The 14,032-nt window shown below is 42.8% G+C and overlaps 2 protein-coding genes across 5 annotated transcripts in view; both read left to right on the forward strand.

The window, feature by feature from the left end:
* The window catches only part of ERP29 (endoplasmic reticulum protein 29), a 221,605-nt gene that overhangs the window by 36,801 nt on the left and 170,772 nt on the right, over positions 1–14,032 (forward strand). The window lies entirely within an intron of this gene.
* Positions 1–14,032, forward strand: part of MAPKAPK5 (MAPK activated protein kinase 5) — a 50,857-nt gene that overhangs the window by 14,299 nt on the left and 22,526 nt on the right. For all 4 annotated transcript variants that reach the window (XM_050749794.1, XM_050749790.1, XM_050749792.1 and 1 more), the window contains exons 2-7: positions 7,177–7,250; positions 8,082–8,157; positions 9,495–9,592; positions 10,678–10,790; positions 12,231–12,316; positions 13,034–13,129. In XM_050749794.1, coding sequence (XP_050605751.1) covers positions 7,177–7,250; positions 8,082–8,157; positions 9,495–9,592; positions 10,678–10,790; positions 12,231–12,316; positions 13,034–13,129 — 543 coding nt within the window. The remainder of the gene's footprint in view (positions 1–7,176; positions 7,251–8,081; positions 8,158–9,494; positions 9,593–10,677; positions 10,791–12,230; positions 12,317–13,033; positions 13,130–14,032) is intronic.

The raw sequence follows: 14,032 nt of genomic DNA on the forward strand, positions 1-14,032 counted from the left end.
ACGTGAGCCACTGTGCCTGGCCTGATCCAAGTTTTCATACAGTAGCATTGCCATTCTCGACAAAGGACTTCCTTTGGTAATTCTTGTAGGCCAAGTCTACTAGCAGTGAATTCTTTCAGTGTTTATTTATTTGATAATGCCTTTATTTCACTGTTAATTTTTGAAGGATAATTTTGTTCAATGTAGAATTTATGCTTGACAGTTTTTTCTTTCAATACTTTCATTATGTGATTCTACTGTCTTCTGGCTTCCATTGTTTCTGATGAAAAGTCAGCCATTATTTATATTGCTGTCCATGATTTGCCATTTTTTCCGTCATGCTTACATTATTTTCTCTTTCTCTTTCAGTGGTTTTGTGTATGTGTGTGTGTGTGTGTGTGAGAGAGAGAGAGAGAGAGACAGGGTCTCGCTCTGTTGCCCAGGCTGGAGTGCAGTGGCATGATCTCCGCTCACTGCAACCTTGATCTTCGGGTCTCAAGCAACCCTCCTACCTCAGCCTCCCCAGTAGCTGGGACCACAGGCACAGGCATGCACCACTACACCAGGCTAATTTTTGTATTTTTTGTAGAGACGGGGTTTTGCCATGTTGCCCAGGCTATTCTCAAACTCCTGACTTTTAAGTGATCCTCGTGCCATAGCCTCCCGAAGTGCTGGGATTACAGGCATGAGCCACTGCACCCAGTCTTGTCTTTCAGTGTTTTGACTGATATATCTAGGTGTGGTTCTTTTTGTGTTTATCTTATTTAGAGTTTGTTGAGCTTCTTGGAGACCATAGGTTATTACTGTTCATCAAGTTGGGGAAGCTTTTGCCTGTTCTTCAAATATTCCCACCTCCCCCATCTTCACCGCTCTTTGGCTCTCCCGTTACCCATATGTTGGAATGCTTGACATTATTCTATAGGTCTCATTTTTCTTTAATCTTTTTTCTGTCTATTCTTTGGATTTGATAATTTCTTTCTATGTATTTTCATGTTCACTAATTATTCTGTCACCTGAAAATTTGTTGAGCACCTCTTTTTTTTTTTTTTTTTCAAGACAGAGTCTTGCTCTGTCACCCAGGCTGGAGTGCAGTGGTGTGATCACAGCTCACGCAACCTCCACCTCCTGGGTTCAAGCAATTCTCCTGCCCCAGCCTCCTGAGTAGCTGGGATTACAGCACCTGCTACCGCGCCTGTCTAATTTTTGTATTTTTAGTAGAGACAGGGTTTCACTGTGTTGGCCAGGCTAGTCTCGAACTCCTCATGTCGTGATCCACCCGCCTTGGCCTCCTAAAGTGTTGGGATTACAGGCGTGAGCCACCGCGCTCAGCCTGTTGAGCACCTCTAATCAGTTTTTCATGCCAGTCATTATAATTTTTAACGCTAGAATTTCCATGTGGTTCCTCCTCATTTTTTCTGTTTCTCTGCTGAAAATCTCCATTTTTTTTTTTTTTACTTTGTCATCGGTTTTCTTTAATTCTGTGGACATTTAAAATAGTTGCTTTTAAGCGCAACTATTTGCTCAATGTAGTATCTGCATCCAATCAGAGACGGATGCTATTGATTTCTCTTTTTCCTGAACTTGGGTGACACTTTCCTGGTTTTTACAAGTCTACTAATTTTGGTTGAAAAGTGGACATTCAGATAATACATTGTAGCAACTCTGGATTCTGAGTTTTCCCCCCTGTGGCTTGTTATGTTTATAGTTAATTGCTTAGAATTAAACCAGAATCTATTTTGCCTTTGGTGTGCTAATGTCTCTGCCTAGCTTTAAATTATTATTATTATTTTTTGTCACTAGGCTGGAGTGCAGTGGCGCAATCTTGGCTCACTGCAACCTCCACTTCCCAAGTTCAAGCGATTCTCCTGCCTCAGCCTCCCACGTAGCTGGGATTACAGGCGCCTGCCACCATGCCCAGCTTTTTTGTATTCTCAGTAGAGATGGGGTTTCAAGCTGGTCTCAAACTCTTGACCTCATGATCCTCCCGCCTTGGCCTCCCAAGTGCTGGGATTACAAGTGTGAGCCACTGTACCCGGTCAATTTTAAAATTTTTATTTTCAGCTGGACTCAGTGTCCTACGCCTGTTATTCCAGCACTTTCTTTTTTCTTTTTCTTTTTTTTTTTTTTTTTTTTGAGACTGAGTTTCACTCTTGTTGCCCAGGCTAGAGTGCAATGGCATGATCTCAGCTCACTGCAACCTCTGCCTCCCTGGTTCAAGCGATTCTCCTGCCTCAGCCTCCCGAGTAGCTGAGATTACAGGCACACACCACCATGCCCAGCTAATTTTGTATTTTTAGTAGAGACAGGGTTTCACCATGTTGGTCAGGCTGGTCTCGAACTCCTGACCTCGGGTGATCCACCCGCCTCAGCCTCTTAAAGTGCTGGGATTATAGGCGTGAGTCACTGTGCCCAGCGAATCCCAGCTACTTGGGAGGCTGAGGCAAGAGAATCACTTAAACCCAGGAGGTGGAGGTTGCAATGAGCCAAGGTGGCGCCACTGCACTCCAGCCTGGGCAACGAGAGCGAAACTCCGTCTCAAAAGAAAAAAAATTTTTTTCATTATTTTCTTCCTAGCCTGGCTTTTGGTGGGTTGTCCCTGTATCTGTTTAACTTAGTTGTCAGCCAGTGATTTGGGCAGAGGTTCTCAAATACTTTCAGCCCCTGAGGCTTTTACCCTATCCTGATCTACTTACAGTCAAATGCTCTACTGCTGAGCTATACCCCCCCGCCCGGTCAATTTGTATGTGGGTTTGGAGAAACTCTAAAAAATTGCAACTGGCTCTAAAGTCTCCTTAGGTTTTCAGTTTTTCCTGGTTCTCTTAGGTATAATTTCCTAGTCAGTGATGGTCATGTGAAGAGCTTAATCTCAGCCTTTCTATGGCTCTGTTTCAGGATTTTCCCATTAAATCCCTGGATGTTCTGCCCATCTAACAAGGACCACTGCCAAAGCTATTCATTTCCATCCACATTCACAACTTTTAGCTGGCAGATCTGTGAATTTTCTTCCTCACCCCAAATTGAGTCCACCCCCTAGAGCAGCAGAACTGCTGATTTTCATAGCTGGCCCCATGCTGGGAAAACTAGCATCGTCACCACCTGACTATGCTGTAAGCAGTGGGGATAGAGGGGTAGAAGGATGGCAGGATCCTAGGCTAGAAAGCTTACTATTTTTACCTGAATCTCTAGCAGATTTTTCAAGAATCTGTACTTCTCAGTTTGTTTGATTTACACTGTATTAAAATAGTTCTTTTTGACAATTTTAATTTTTAACTTTTGCGTTGTGGTGAGGAATTGCCTACCACTTCATGCTGTGAATACAAGAATTTCCACACCTGTAATCCCAGCACTTTGGGAGGCCAAGGTAGGCAGATCACCTTAGATCAGGAGTTCGAGACCACCCTGGCCAACATGGTGAAACCCTGTCTCTACTAAAAGTACAAAAATTAGCTGGGTGCGATGGTGCAAGCCTGTAATCCCAGCTACTTGGTAGGCTGAGGCAGGAGAATTGCTTGAACTCGGGAGGTGGTGAGACCAGATCACACCATTGCACTCCAGCCTGGGCAACAGAGCAAGACTCCGTCTAAAAAAACAAAAAAATAAGTACAGTGGAGAATTTGGTCAACTTATTTTTACATCCAAGGGGTTGGGCATATAAACTCTGATTATAATGAATAGTTCAGTAGAACAAATCTTATTTTCCATAGTCTCCTGTGAGTGTATGATTCCATTAGTTGAGTGGAACAGTTTTCACCACGATGCTTAAATTCTGCTTCAACTCCCTCCTTCCCACTACTCTATTCCCCTGGGTCTCGTCAGACACTCCTAAGTCAAACAGGTCATGCAGCAGATAAGTGAAGAAAGTAGGCAGGTTAAGTGGGTAGGTTTGAGTTCTGTTTAGGAGGTGGTGAGTGAAGATGGAGCTTAGGACCTCTCTGATTGGGCAGTACTTGTTCCTAATCTTTATGCTAGGGCCTGGGCAGTTACCCTTAATAGATTGAAAGGTGCTTGGGATAGGGGATGGTAGAGGATACCAGATCCATAGATTATATAACCTTGATAGTGCCCATAACTCACTATGTGAGCTTGACAAGCTCCATAACCCTGATGCACAGTTTTTCAGAAGGGAGTTTGTGTAGCGATCTTGCTGGGTCCTCCTAACTCAATATCCCTTCATCATAGGGCTTTAGTCTGCCCTCCTAGGGATTAATTCCTTTCTAGTCATTTATTCCATAGTTATTTACTGTATGTTGAGAACCTTTACCAATAATTGGACACAGGGGTAGACATGAAGACTTTCCAAGCCTGGCACATTCACTGGGTAGAGGCCTTGTTTTCGTGTCTGAACTTAGTCTGAACTTAGCTGCTCAGTGAGTATGTATTACATGAACAATGAGTATGTATTACATGAGCAAATATCCTATTCCTTTATACTAGCAAGCAGGATTCTTGTGCTACATATGGTCTATCAGATTTTCTTTTTTTTTTTTTTGAGACGGAGTCTTGCTCTGTCACCCAGGCTGGAGTGCAGTGGCCGGATCTCAGCTCACTGCAAGCTCCGCCTCCCGAGTTTACGCCATTCTCCTGCCTCAGCCTCCCGAGTAGCTGGGACTACAGGCGCCCGCCACCGCGCCCGGCTAATTTTTTGTATTTTTAGTAGAGACGGGGTTTCACCGTGTTAGCCAGGATGGTCTCGATCTCCTGACCTCGTGATCCGCCCGCCTCAGCCTCCCAAAGTGCTGGGATTACAGGCTTGAGCCACCGCGCCCGGCCTGTCTATCAGATTTTCATTGCAACAAAACAATGTAAAAGTCTTATGGATTTTGATTTTTTTTTTTTTTTTTTTTTTTTTTTTGAGATGGAGTTTCACTCTTGTCGCCCACGCTGGAGTGCAATGGCGTGATCTTGGCCCACAGCAACCTCCGTCTCCTGGGTTCAAGCGACTCTCCTGCCTCAGCCTCCTGAGTAGCTGGGATTACAGGCATGCGCCACCACGCCTGGCTAATTTTGTATTTTTAGAAGAGATAGGGTTTCTCCATGTTGGTCAGGCTGGTTTTGAACTCCCACCTCAGGTGATCCTCCCACCTTGGCCTCCCAAAGTGCTATGATTACAGGCATGAGCCACCGCTCCTGGCAGGATTTTGACTTTCTTAAGGTCTGCAGCTGGTTTCCTGTTTTACCTGTGGAACTCTGCAAAAATGAATTTTAGACTATCACAATTTAAATATATGACTTTCGGCCGGGCGCGGTGGCTCACGCCTGTAATTCCAGCACTTTGGGAGGCCGAGGTGGGCGGATCATGAGGTCAGGAGATCGAGACCATCTTGGCTAACACGGTGAAGCCCCATCTCTACTAAAAATACAAAAAATTAGCTGGGTGTGGTGGCAGGCACCTGTAGTCCCAGCTACTCGGGAGGCTGAGGCAGGAGAATGGCATGAACCCTGGAGGTGGAGCTTGCAGTGAGCCGAGATCACACCACTGCACTCCAGCCTGGGCGACAGAGCGAGACTCCATCTCACACACACACAAAAATAAACAAAGAAAAAATAAATATATGACTTTCTTGCCTATAACCCCAGCTATTCGGGAGGCTGAGGCAGGAGGATTGCTTGAAGTCAGGAGTTTGAAACCAACCTGGGCAACATAGCAAGACCCTATCTCTAAAAAAAGAAAAAAGAAAAAAATTAGCCACATGTTGTGGTGTGCGCTTGTTTTCCTAGCTACTTGGGAGGCTGAGGTGGTAGGATCATTTGAGCCCAGGAGTTCAAGGCTGCAGTGAGAAATGATCACACCGCTGCTCTCCAGCCTGGGTGACAGAGTGAGGCCGTCTTTTTTTTTTTTTTTTTTTTTTTGAGATGGAGTCTTGCTCTGTTGCCAGGCTGGAGTGCAGTGGCACAATCTCAGCTCACTGCAGTCTCCGCCTCATGGGTTCAAGCAGTTCTCCTGCCTCAGCCTCCCGAGTAGCTGGGACTGCAGTCGCGTGCCACCATGCCCAGCTAATTTTTTTTTTTTTTTTTTTTTTGAAATGGAGTCTCGCTCTGTCGCCCAGGCTGGAGTGCAGTGGCGCAATCTCGGCTCACTGCAAGCTCCGCCTCCCGGGTTCACGCCATTCTCCTGCCTCAGCCTCCGGAGTAGCTGGGACTACAGGCGCCCACCACCTCGCCCGGCTAGTTTTTTGTATTTTTTTAGTAGAGACGGGGTTTCACCGTGTTAGCCAGGATGGTCTCGATCTCCTGACCTCGTGATCCGCCCGTCTCAGCCTCCCAAAGTGCTGGGATTACAGGCTTGAGCCACCGCGCCCGGCCTAATTTTTGTATTTTTTAGTAGACATGGTGTTTCACCATGTTGGCCAGGATGGTCTCGATCTCTTGACCTCATGATCTGCCTGCCTCGGCCTCCCAAAGTGCTGGGATTACAGGCGTGAGCCTGGCTGAGACCCTGTCTCTTATAATAAATGAGTGAGTGAATTAATTAATTAATTAAATTCTTTTTTATCTAAAAGCATATGGCAACAGAAGCTAACATGTAATAGTTAGCCAGGAATTCCATTACAACTTTCATTAAACTGTAGAGGCTCTATCTTAAACTGTTGAAAGTTATTTATATCAGAAATATACTTACATAATGAATATGACACAATATATCTGTACACAAAATGGTGCTGTTGGAAATTAGATGGTTACTATGATATTGATTAATTGCTATTTTTTTTGAACTTTGAAGTCTCAGTTTATTCAGTTATTCCAATAATGTAATCAACTTGTTCAGGGATATAGGCCTCTATAGCTTGGCAGCATATATCTGACTAGTCTTTCTAGAATCTCATAAAATATACTTGACCATTGTAGCAAAGAGGCATTTAGTAATTGAAGCATTTTGAAAGAATATCTTACTCTCAGATTCCCCCAAAAGCATTGATTGTCTATGGAAATGTACCTTCTAGATGAGCTGAATAATTTCCTTTTATACTGAAGTCTTTGCTTTCTTGTTGGAAAATTGGAAAACAATGTATAACTGAGTCATTGTCATTTAGACAAAATGTCTAGTTATAAAGCCTTGTAGAACACAAAGTTCTGCTTATCAGATTCTTTTAGAAGATGAGCTGTTGAGCAACAGGTCGTCTGTTGTCCCATCTCTGCTTATTCAGTTTGTTAACTGGGGAATCATTCTCTGTCCTCTCCCTTTTTTTATATTAATAGGAAACTTCCATTTTAGAAGAATACAGTATCAATTGGACTCAGAAGCTGGGAGCTGGAATTAGTGGTCCAGTTAGGTAAGCAATCCATATGAGAAACTATGGCAAAATGTTGGCATGTGCAAACTCTGAGAAGGGCCATTTGAAATACATCTTGAATTAGATACATCAAGTGTGCCAGGTTTGAGAAATTGGCTGAATTTAACAAGTACAGGTTTTTATGTTAGGCTTTTTCTCATGTATTTAGAAATTAGTCAAGAGTGACTGAATCGCATGGTCTTTTTATAGAGTCATTTAAGATGTCGAGACTGGCCAGGCGCGGTGGCTCATGCCTGTGATCCCAGCACTTTGGGAGGCTAAGGCAGGCGGATCATGATGAGGTCAGGAGATCGATACCATCCTGGCTAACATGGTGAAACCCCGTCTCTACTAAAAATACAAAAATTAGCTAGGTGTGGTGGTGCGTGCCTGTAATCCCAGCTACTCGGGAGGCTGAGGCAGGAGAATCGCTTGAACCAGGGAGGCAGAGATTGCAGTGAGCTGAGATCATGCTACTGCACTCCAGCCTGGTCACAGAGTGAGATTCTGTCTCAAAAAAAAAAAAAAAATGTGGAGACTTTGGGGCCACTGTGAGAGTCACCTGTAGCCAGCTGAGGCCATTATTTGTTCATTGACCCACAGCAGCAAGTTGCTGTTGCATGACTTAGAAGCTGAGGCCTGAGCATTGGCTGCTGGGCAGAGGGGTGAGATGCTTCTTCGCCCTCACCTGCCACCCTTGGGGGCAAGTTTGTTCTGATGCACCTGGCCATATCCTTGATGAGAAGTATAAATCTCAAAGAAAAAATGTGTTAAATTAATTTTCATTCTAACATATATGATCTCTGATTGATTTTTTCCCTCCAAATCTAGAGTCTGTGTAAAGAAATCTACTCAAGAACGGTTTGCACTGAAAATTCTTCTTGATCGTCCAAAAGCTAGAAATGAGGTACGCTTTATTGCCTCGACTTAAATACTTGAAGTGCCTAAGAATTGTTCTTTTGCAAGTAAGGCGGCTTCCTAGAGAGAATACAGTGATGCATAAAAAGTTTTATGTCCAAAGTTTACTTCTCTTCCCCATTAATGCTATCATTGTAAAGTAGTCCTAGATCTGTCAAAGGCCATTGAGTCATTTCCTTTCAGCCACCTCTTGTTCTTTTAAAATTAATGTGATTCTTGTACCCTCATGTATTCAGATTTACCTCAGTTTTGCTTATTGAAAAAGATACTTAAAGGTGGAGATAAAATAGCACGAGGAAGGGTCAGGTGAATGGTGTATAAAAGTGATGCTACAGGAGGACTCTGAGGATGTTTCCAGTTTGTTTCTTCTTTTTGAGATGGAGTTTCGCTCTTGTTGCCCAGGCTGGAGTGTGATGATGCAGTCTCGGCTCACTGTAACCTCCGCCTCCTGGGTTCAAGCTTCTCCTGCCTCAGCCTCCTGAGTAGCTGGGATTACAGGCATGCGCCACCATGCATTTTTTGTATTTTTAGTAGAGGCAGGGTTTCTCCATGTTGATCAGGCTGGCCTTAACAAACTCCTGACCTCGGGTGATCCATCCGCCTCAGCCTCTCGAAGTGCTGGGATTACAGGCGTGAGCCACTGTGCCCAGCCTTTAGTTTTTAAAAATATACATTGGGTTTTTGTTTCTGTTTGAAACAGGGTCTTGCTCTGTCACCCAGGCCGGAATGCAGTGGCACAATCACGGCTCACTGCAGCCTTGACCTCCCTAGGCTCAAGTGATCCTCCTACGTCAGCCTCCTGAGTAGCTGGGACCACAGGCATTTGCCACCATGCCAGGCTAAGTTTTTTTGCATTTTTTGTAGACATGGGGTTTTGCCATGTTGCCCAGGCTGGTCTCAAACTCCTGGGCTCAAGCGATCTGCCCGCTTTGGCCTCCCAAAGTGTTGGGATTACAGGTGTGAGCCACTGACCCTGGCTATACACTGGTTTTAAATTATCTGGATATGGTAATGACATTCTAATAACATGTGCAATGAAGGACTTCTTTTGCATAAAGAGGTGTGAATAATTTCTAAAATGAAATGAGATGTTTGCCAGATTTTCATTTGCAAATAAATGGAACAGTAGGAAGTAAACCTGTTGGTGAGGTTTTATTCATGGAGAAAGCCTTCTTAAGGAGACAATCTTTGAAAACACTGGCTTTTTACATCATTCTGGGTGATTAAGTTTTTATTGTAATTGGCTTGTATCTAGTGTGGTCAGTTTTTGGAGAGAAAATGTTGGTATCGCCTACCTATGGAAACATTTCCTCTGTTCTCTTTAAGGTACGTCTGCACATGATGTGTGCCACACACCCAAACATAGTTCAGATTATTGAAGTGTTTGCCAACAGTGTCCAGTTTCCTCATGAGTCCAGCCCTAGGTAAGACTACACAGTGTCATCATCATATGCCCATATGTAGGCCAATGTGTAGTGGAGTCATCCTCTCTTTTATGTGCTCTCTCCCCTTCCCTCTCCTTCCTCCTCCTACCCTCCCTTCCTGTGCCCTTCCTTCTCCCCCTTCCCCTCCATCTCCCTTTTTGTAATTTGGAAAATGTCAAGCATTTGTGAAAGCAGACAGAATTATGTAATGAATCCCCAAGTTCTCATGACCCATCCTCAACAGTAATCCTCTCGTGGCCAGTCTAATTTCATCTATGCCCCTACCACTCTTCAAGTCACCTGATTATTCTGATTACTTTCTCATTTCAGGAAAGCATTTAATGTGGAATTTAAACAGATTCTGTTTCAAATCAGTGAAAGGGACCCAAATATTATTCTAGGCAAAGTCTTAGAGGCTGATAAAACAAAAAGCTTTTATTATTGCTTAGTCTGACTTTCCTTTTAAAGAAAGAAATCAACATTATTCTTTCAGTTAACAAATGTTTGGCAAGCATATTGGGTGGCATTCTAAGTCTCTTTGATGAAATTCAAAATTAAATAAGGTATGGTTTTTTTGGGGAAGACTGAGATGTAAACCCATCATCATAGCAGTGCAATAGGCACTAAAGACAGGCATCCCTAAAATATTCTAAGCTTACAAAGGAGAGGAGCTGCTAACTATAGTCTGGGAGGAGAGGTGTCTCACAGAGGCTGTGTGGAAGCTAGGACTTGAAGGAAGGGTAGGAATTTTCCAGATGGAAAAAGAGGATAGAATTTTAAAACTAAATGGGAAATAAAACGATTATTTTTCATAACTGTGCTCTGTTGGTGAAAGCATTTGGATGGAAGCTGGAAGCATATATGAAAGAATGGTAGCCAAAAATCACATTAAAATTTTTTTTTTCAGAACATGAGAATTTTTGCTCTTAGTAACTGTGTTACCCTGGACTTAGGAAGTTGTTACACACTTTGTAGATGCAGTATCTTTAGGTCAGCTTCTTAATGTTTCAGGGTTTTTTTGTTTCTTTTTCTTTTTTTTTTTTTCCTTTTTTTTTAACTTAACAAAATCAAATGCTTTCAAACAGGGCCCGACTCTTAATTGTAATGGAGATGATGGAAGGGGGAGAGCTATTTCACAGAATCAGCCAGCACCGGCACTTTACAGAGAAGCAAGCCAGCCAAGTAACAAAGCAGGCAAGTTAACCCCAGGTACCAGTCAAACTGCCAACAAAGTTGGTTAACAAGCGCAATTTCATTGGGGGGAAGAAAAGAAAACTTAAAGAAAATCTCTATTTGACTTCTCATTGCCTGCTTTGTTATGTAATCAGAAAAGATGTTTTGACAGGAGAAATGTGACCCCTTTTATACTTGGGGGTGGGGGTACTGTGTTCTTAATTGGTTGTCAACTGTTTCCTGGGGCTGCTGTGAGATTTCAATAAATTCTGGGAGGAAGGCGACCTTAACTCCTTTGTAGACTGCAGGTATCTTTAGGCATGTAGCTACCAAGTACTGGTATTGGACTTTGCGATAAAATGCTGCTGATACCACCTGAAAGATTGTATGGTATAAAAATATATTCTAAGAGAATTGTACATAAGATGCTTCCTGCATGTGAGCCACCTTTCTGTGATTTCTTCAGATTTAATAATATCCTAAGATCTTTGTAATTCTGGATTATTCCTGGTTATATTCTATTTTGACATCACATTTTATTGCTATAGAAATGATTTATGTCATGAACAATACGAGGAATCCAGCTGATAATCACTTCCTGCAGAGGTGAAAAGCTAAACCCTCAAGGGTTATCTTCAGAATACCAAGCAAGCAAAGCAAAGAGAATTAGGAAGCACAGCCCAATTGCTTCTTAATAAAAAGTTCTTCCAAGTTTCCCATGAACCTTAAGCATTTCTGGATGCCTCCTTTCTGGTAGGGAGGAACTGATACTTGGATTGCTGAGAAAACTCCATATTGAGAGTTAAAGAACACGTAGAATCTGTTCTTTCTGTTTGATTTTAAAAATTATACCTTAAATTTTTTCAAATATTAGGATTAAAGGATGAGCTCTGATAATCTTCTATAAAATAAAACCCCTTCAAATTCACATAAACAGGCAACATTTTCAACAAGCATGATGAGCAAAATGAGTTTCCAGTATTAGTTGGAAAAACCCAGTCAGCTGGTTTCTTGACTCTCAGCTCCCTGGAGAGTGCCATTCTTGTCTGAGCCAGGCCATCCTGCCATCCTGCCGGTAGCCCTGCTACGGGGACCGCGCCTGCTGACCATTGCTCAGCTTAGGTGTTTCTTCTGCAGTGCCTGTCATACCTCAGAGGAATGAAAGTGGGAGCATTTCATTTTCCCATTCCTTACAGGATTTACCCATCAGTTTATTCTGACAAAGAATTGCTGTACCATCATATTTTTCTTTCTGTTTGACAAAATACAAGTTGCAGTTAAACTAAGCTTAATCCATTCTGTTTCTTGGTATTCCAAGTTTTTCTTAATTTCTGCTTTAAAATTGAAACTGAACGCAGTCTTAATGAAGGCTTGTTTTTTAACATCCTGAGTTCTCTATACCAGGTGTATTAAAGAGCGATCTTTTCTAAGAAGTGGCTGTTCCATTGTGTCTTTTTTCAGATAGCTTTGGCTCTGCGGCACTGCCACTTGTTAAACATTGCGCACAGAGACCTCAAGCCCGAAAATCTGCTTTTTAAGGATAACTCTTTGGTGAGAAGACTTGTTTTTCTGCATTTTAGTGCTGCTACTCTTAACATAGTTCAGGAGTGGGTGTGTTTGGAGTGCTCTGAATTCATGGTGAAGAAGCTTTAGGCCAAAGTGCTTCAAACAGCTTGTTTCTTCTACTCGTTCCCTTGCTAGAGACTCAGAGAAGCTGTACTACTGTACTCCCGGCATTGATAATTTTGGATGATACTGATATGTATTTGTGGGACTTATGATTTTGGATATTATTTGGAGGACCTTTGGGAAGGGGCAGGAATCTATATGCTGTTATGTATTATCTTGAAACTTGATTGTTTCATTTGTGTTTTCCCTTTCAGCCCTGTCCCCTGCCCCATGTCCCACCAGATAAGTTGCTCTGGCTGTCACAAAGCTTAATGGCAGATATTAAGAGTGAAGTAGCCCAGACTGATGAGAGGTGAAGGGGCCCTAGGCCAAGACCTTGATGTTAGTGCTGCCCTTACAAGTTCTAAAGCAAAAATAGCTGTGTGAGTGGGTAGGAATTCCTTACTTCTGCATTACTAAGAACAGTTCCTCAGTGTGAATCATTGTCTCCAGACCCGGGGACATGTTATTTTCATAAGCTCACATCTCAGCCAGAAAGAAACTTGTTAGAGCTCAGGGTAACTTGTCTTGCACCTGGATTTTCCTTTAATGTTTACTGAGCACTCTGGAGCAGTGATTCCCTTTTTTTTAAAATTTCAGGATGCCCCAGTGAAGTTGTGTGACTTTGGATTTGCCAAGATTGACCAAGGTGACTTGATGACACCCCAGTTCACCCCTTATTATGTAGCACCCCAGGTAAGCATGTGCTGTTTCTGTCCTAAGATCTGTCACCAAGCTGCCCATAGACTTGTGTTCCTTCTATTCTACAGCACAAGTAGGCATATATTACAGATGGGAGGGGGAGAACTTAACTTTAGAAACCTACAGATTGCTTTATTTAGTGTAGATCTTTTATTCTTTTAAAATCAACTTTAGCCAGGTGTGGTGGCTCATGCCTGTAATCCCAGCACTTTGGGAGGCTGAGGCGGGCGGATCACAAGTTCAGGAGATGGAGACCATCCTGGCTAACACGGTGAAACCCCATCTCTACTAAAAAAAAAATACAAAAAATTAGCCGGACTTGGTGGCACACACCTATAATCCCTGCTACTCAGGAAGCTGAGTTGGGAGAATCACTTGAACCCCCTCCAAATTTCATGAGCTGAGATGGCACCACTCAGCTCCAAGCTTCATTTCTTTTGCTTAGCATGTTTTTGAGATTCGTCCGTGTTCCTGCATTTATCACTCGTTACTTCCTTTGCATTGCCAAGTAGTATTTCATTATATACTTAAACTGCATTTGTTTTTTTCATTCACTGACAGGATTTTGGGTTGTTTCTCATTTTTGGCTATTATGAAGAAAGCTGCTAGGAACACTTCATTTAAGGTTTTGGGGGACATGTTCCCCCATGCCCGTATCTTTTTTCCAAAATGGTTATACCAGCAACGTGTAGAGTTCCAGTCATTTCACATTTTTACTAACGCCTCATGCTTGTTGCTTGTCAGCATTTGTCATCTTAGTCATTTTAGTAGGGGGTAGAGTGTTACTTCATTATGGTTTTAATCACGACATTGTCCTGATGGCCACTGTTTCGGAGCACTTTTTGTACAAGTTTATTGGCCATTCTGTTGTGAAGTATGGGCATTCATCTTTTGCCC

Source organism: Macaca thibetana, chromosome 11 (genome assembly GCF_024542745.1).
Source record: "Macaca thibetana thibetana isolate TM-01 chromosome 11, ASM2454274v1, whole genome shotgun sequence".
NCBI lineage: Eukaryota > Metazoa > Chordata > Mammalia > Primates > Cercopithecidae > Macaca > Macaca thibetana.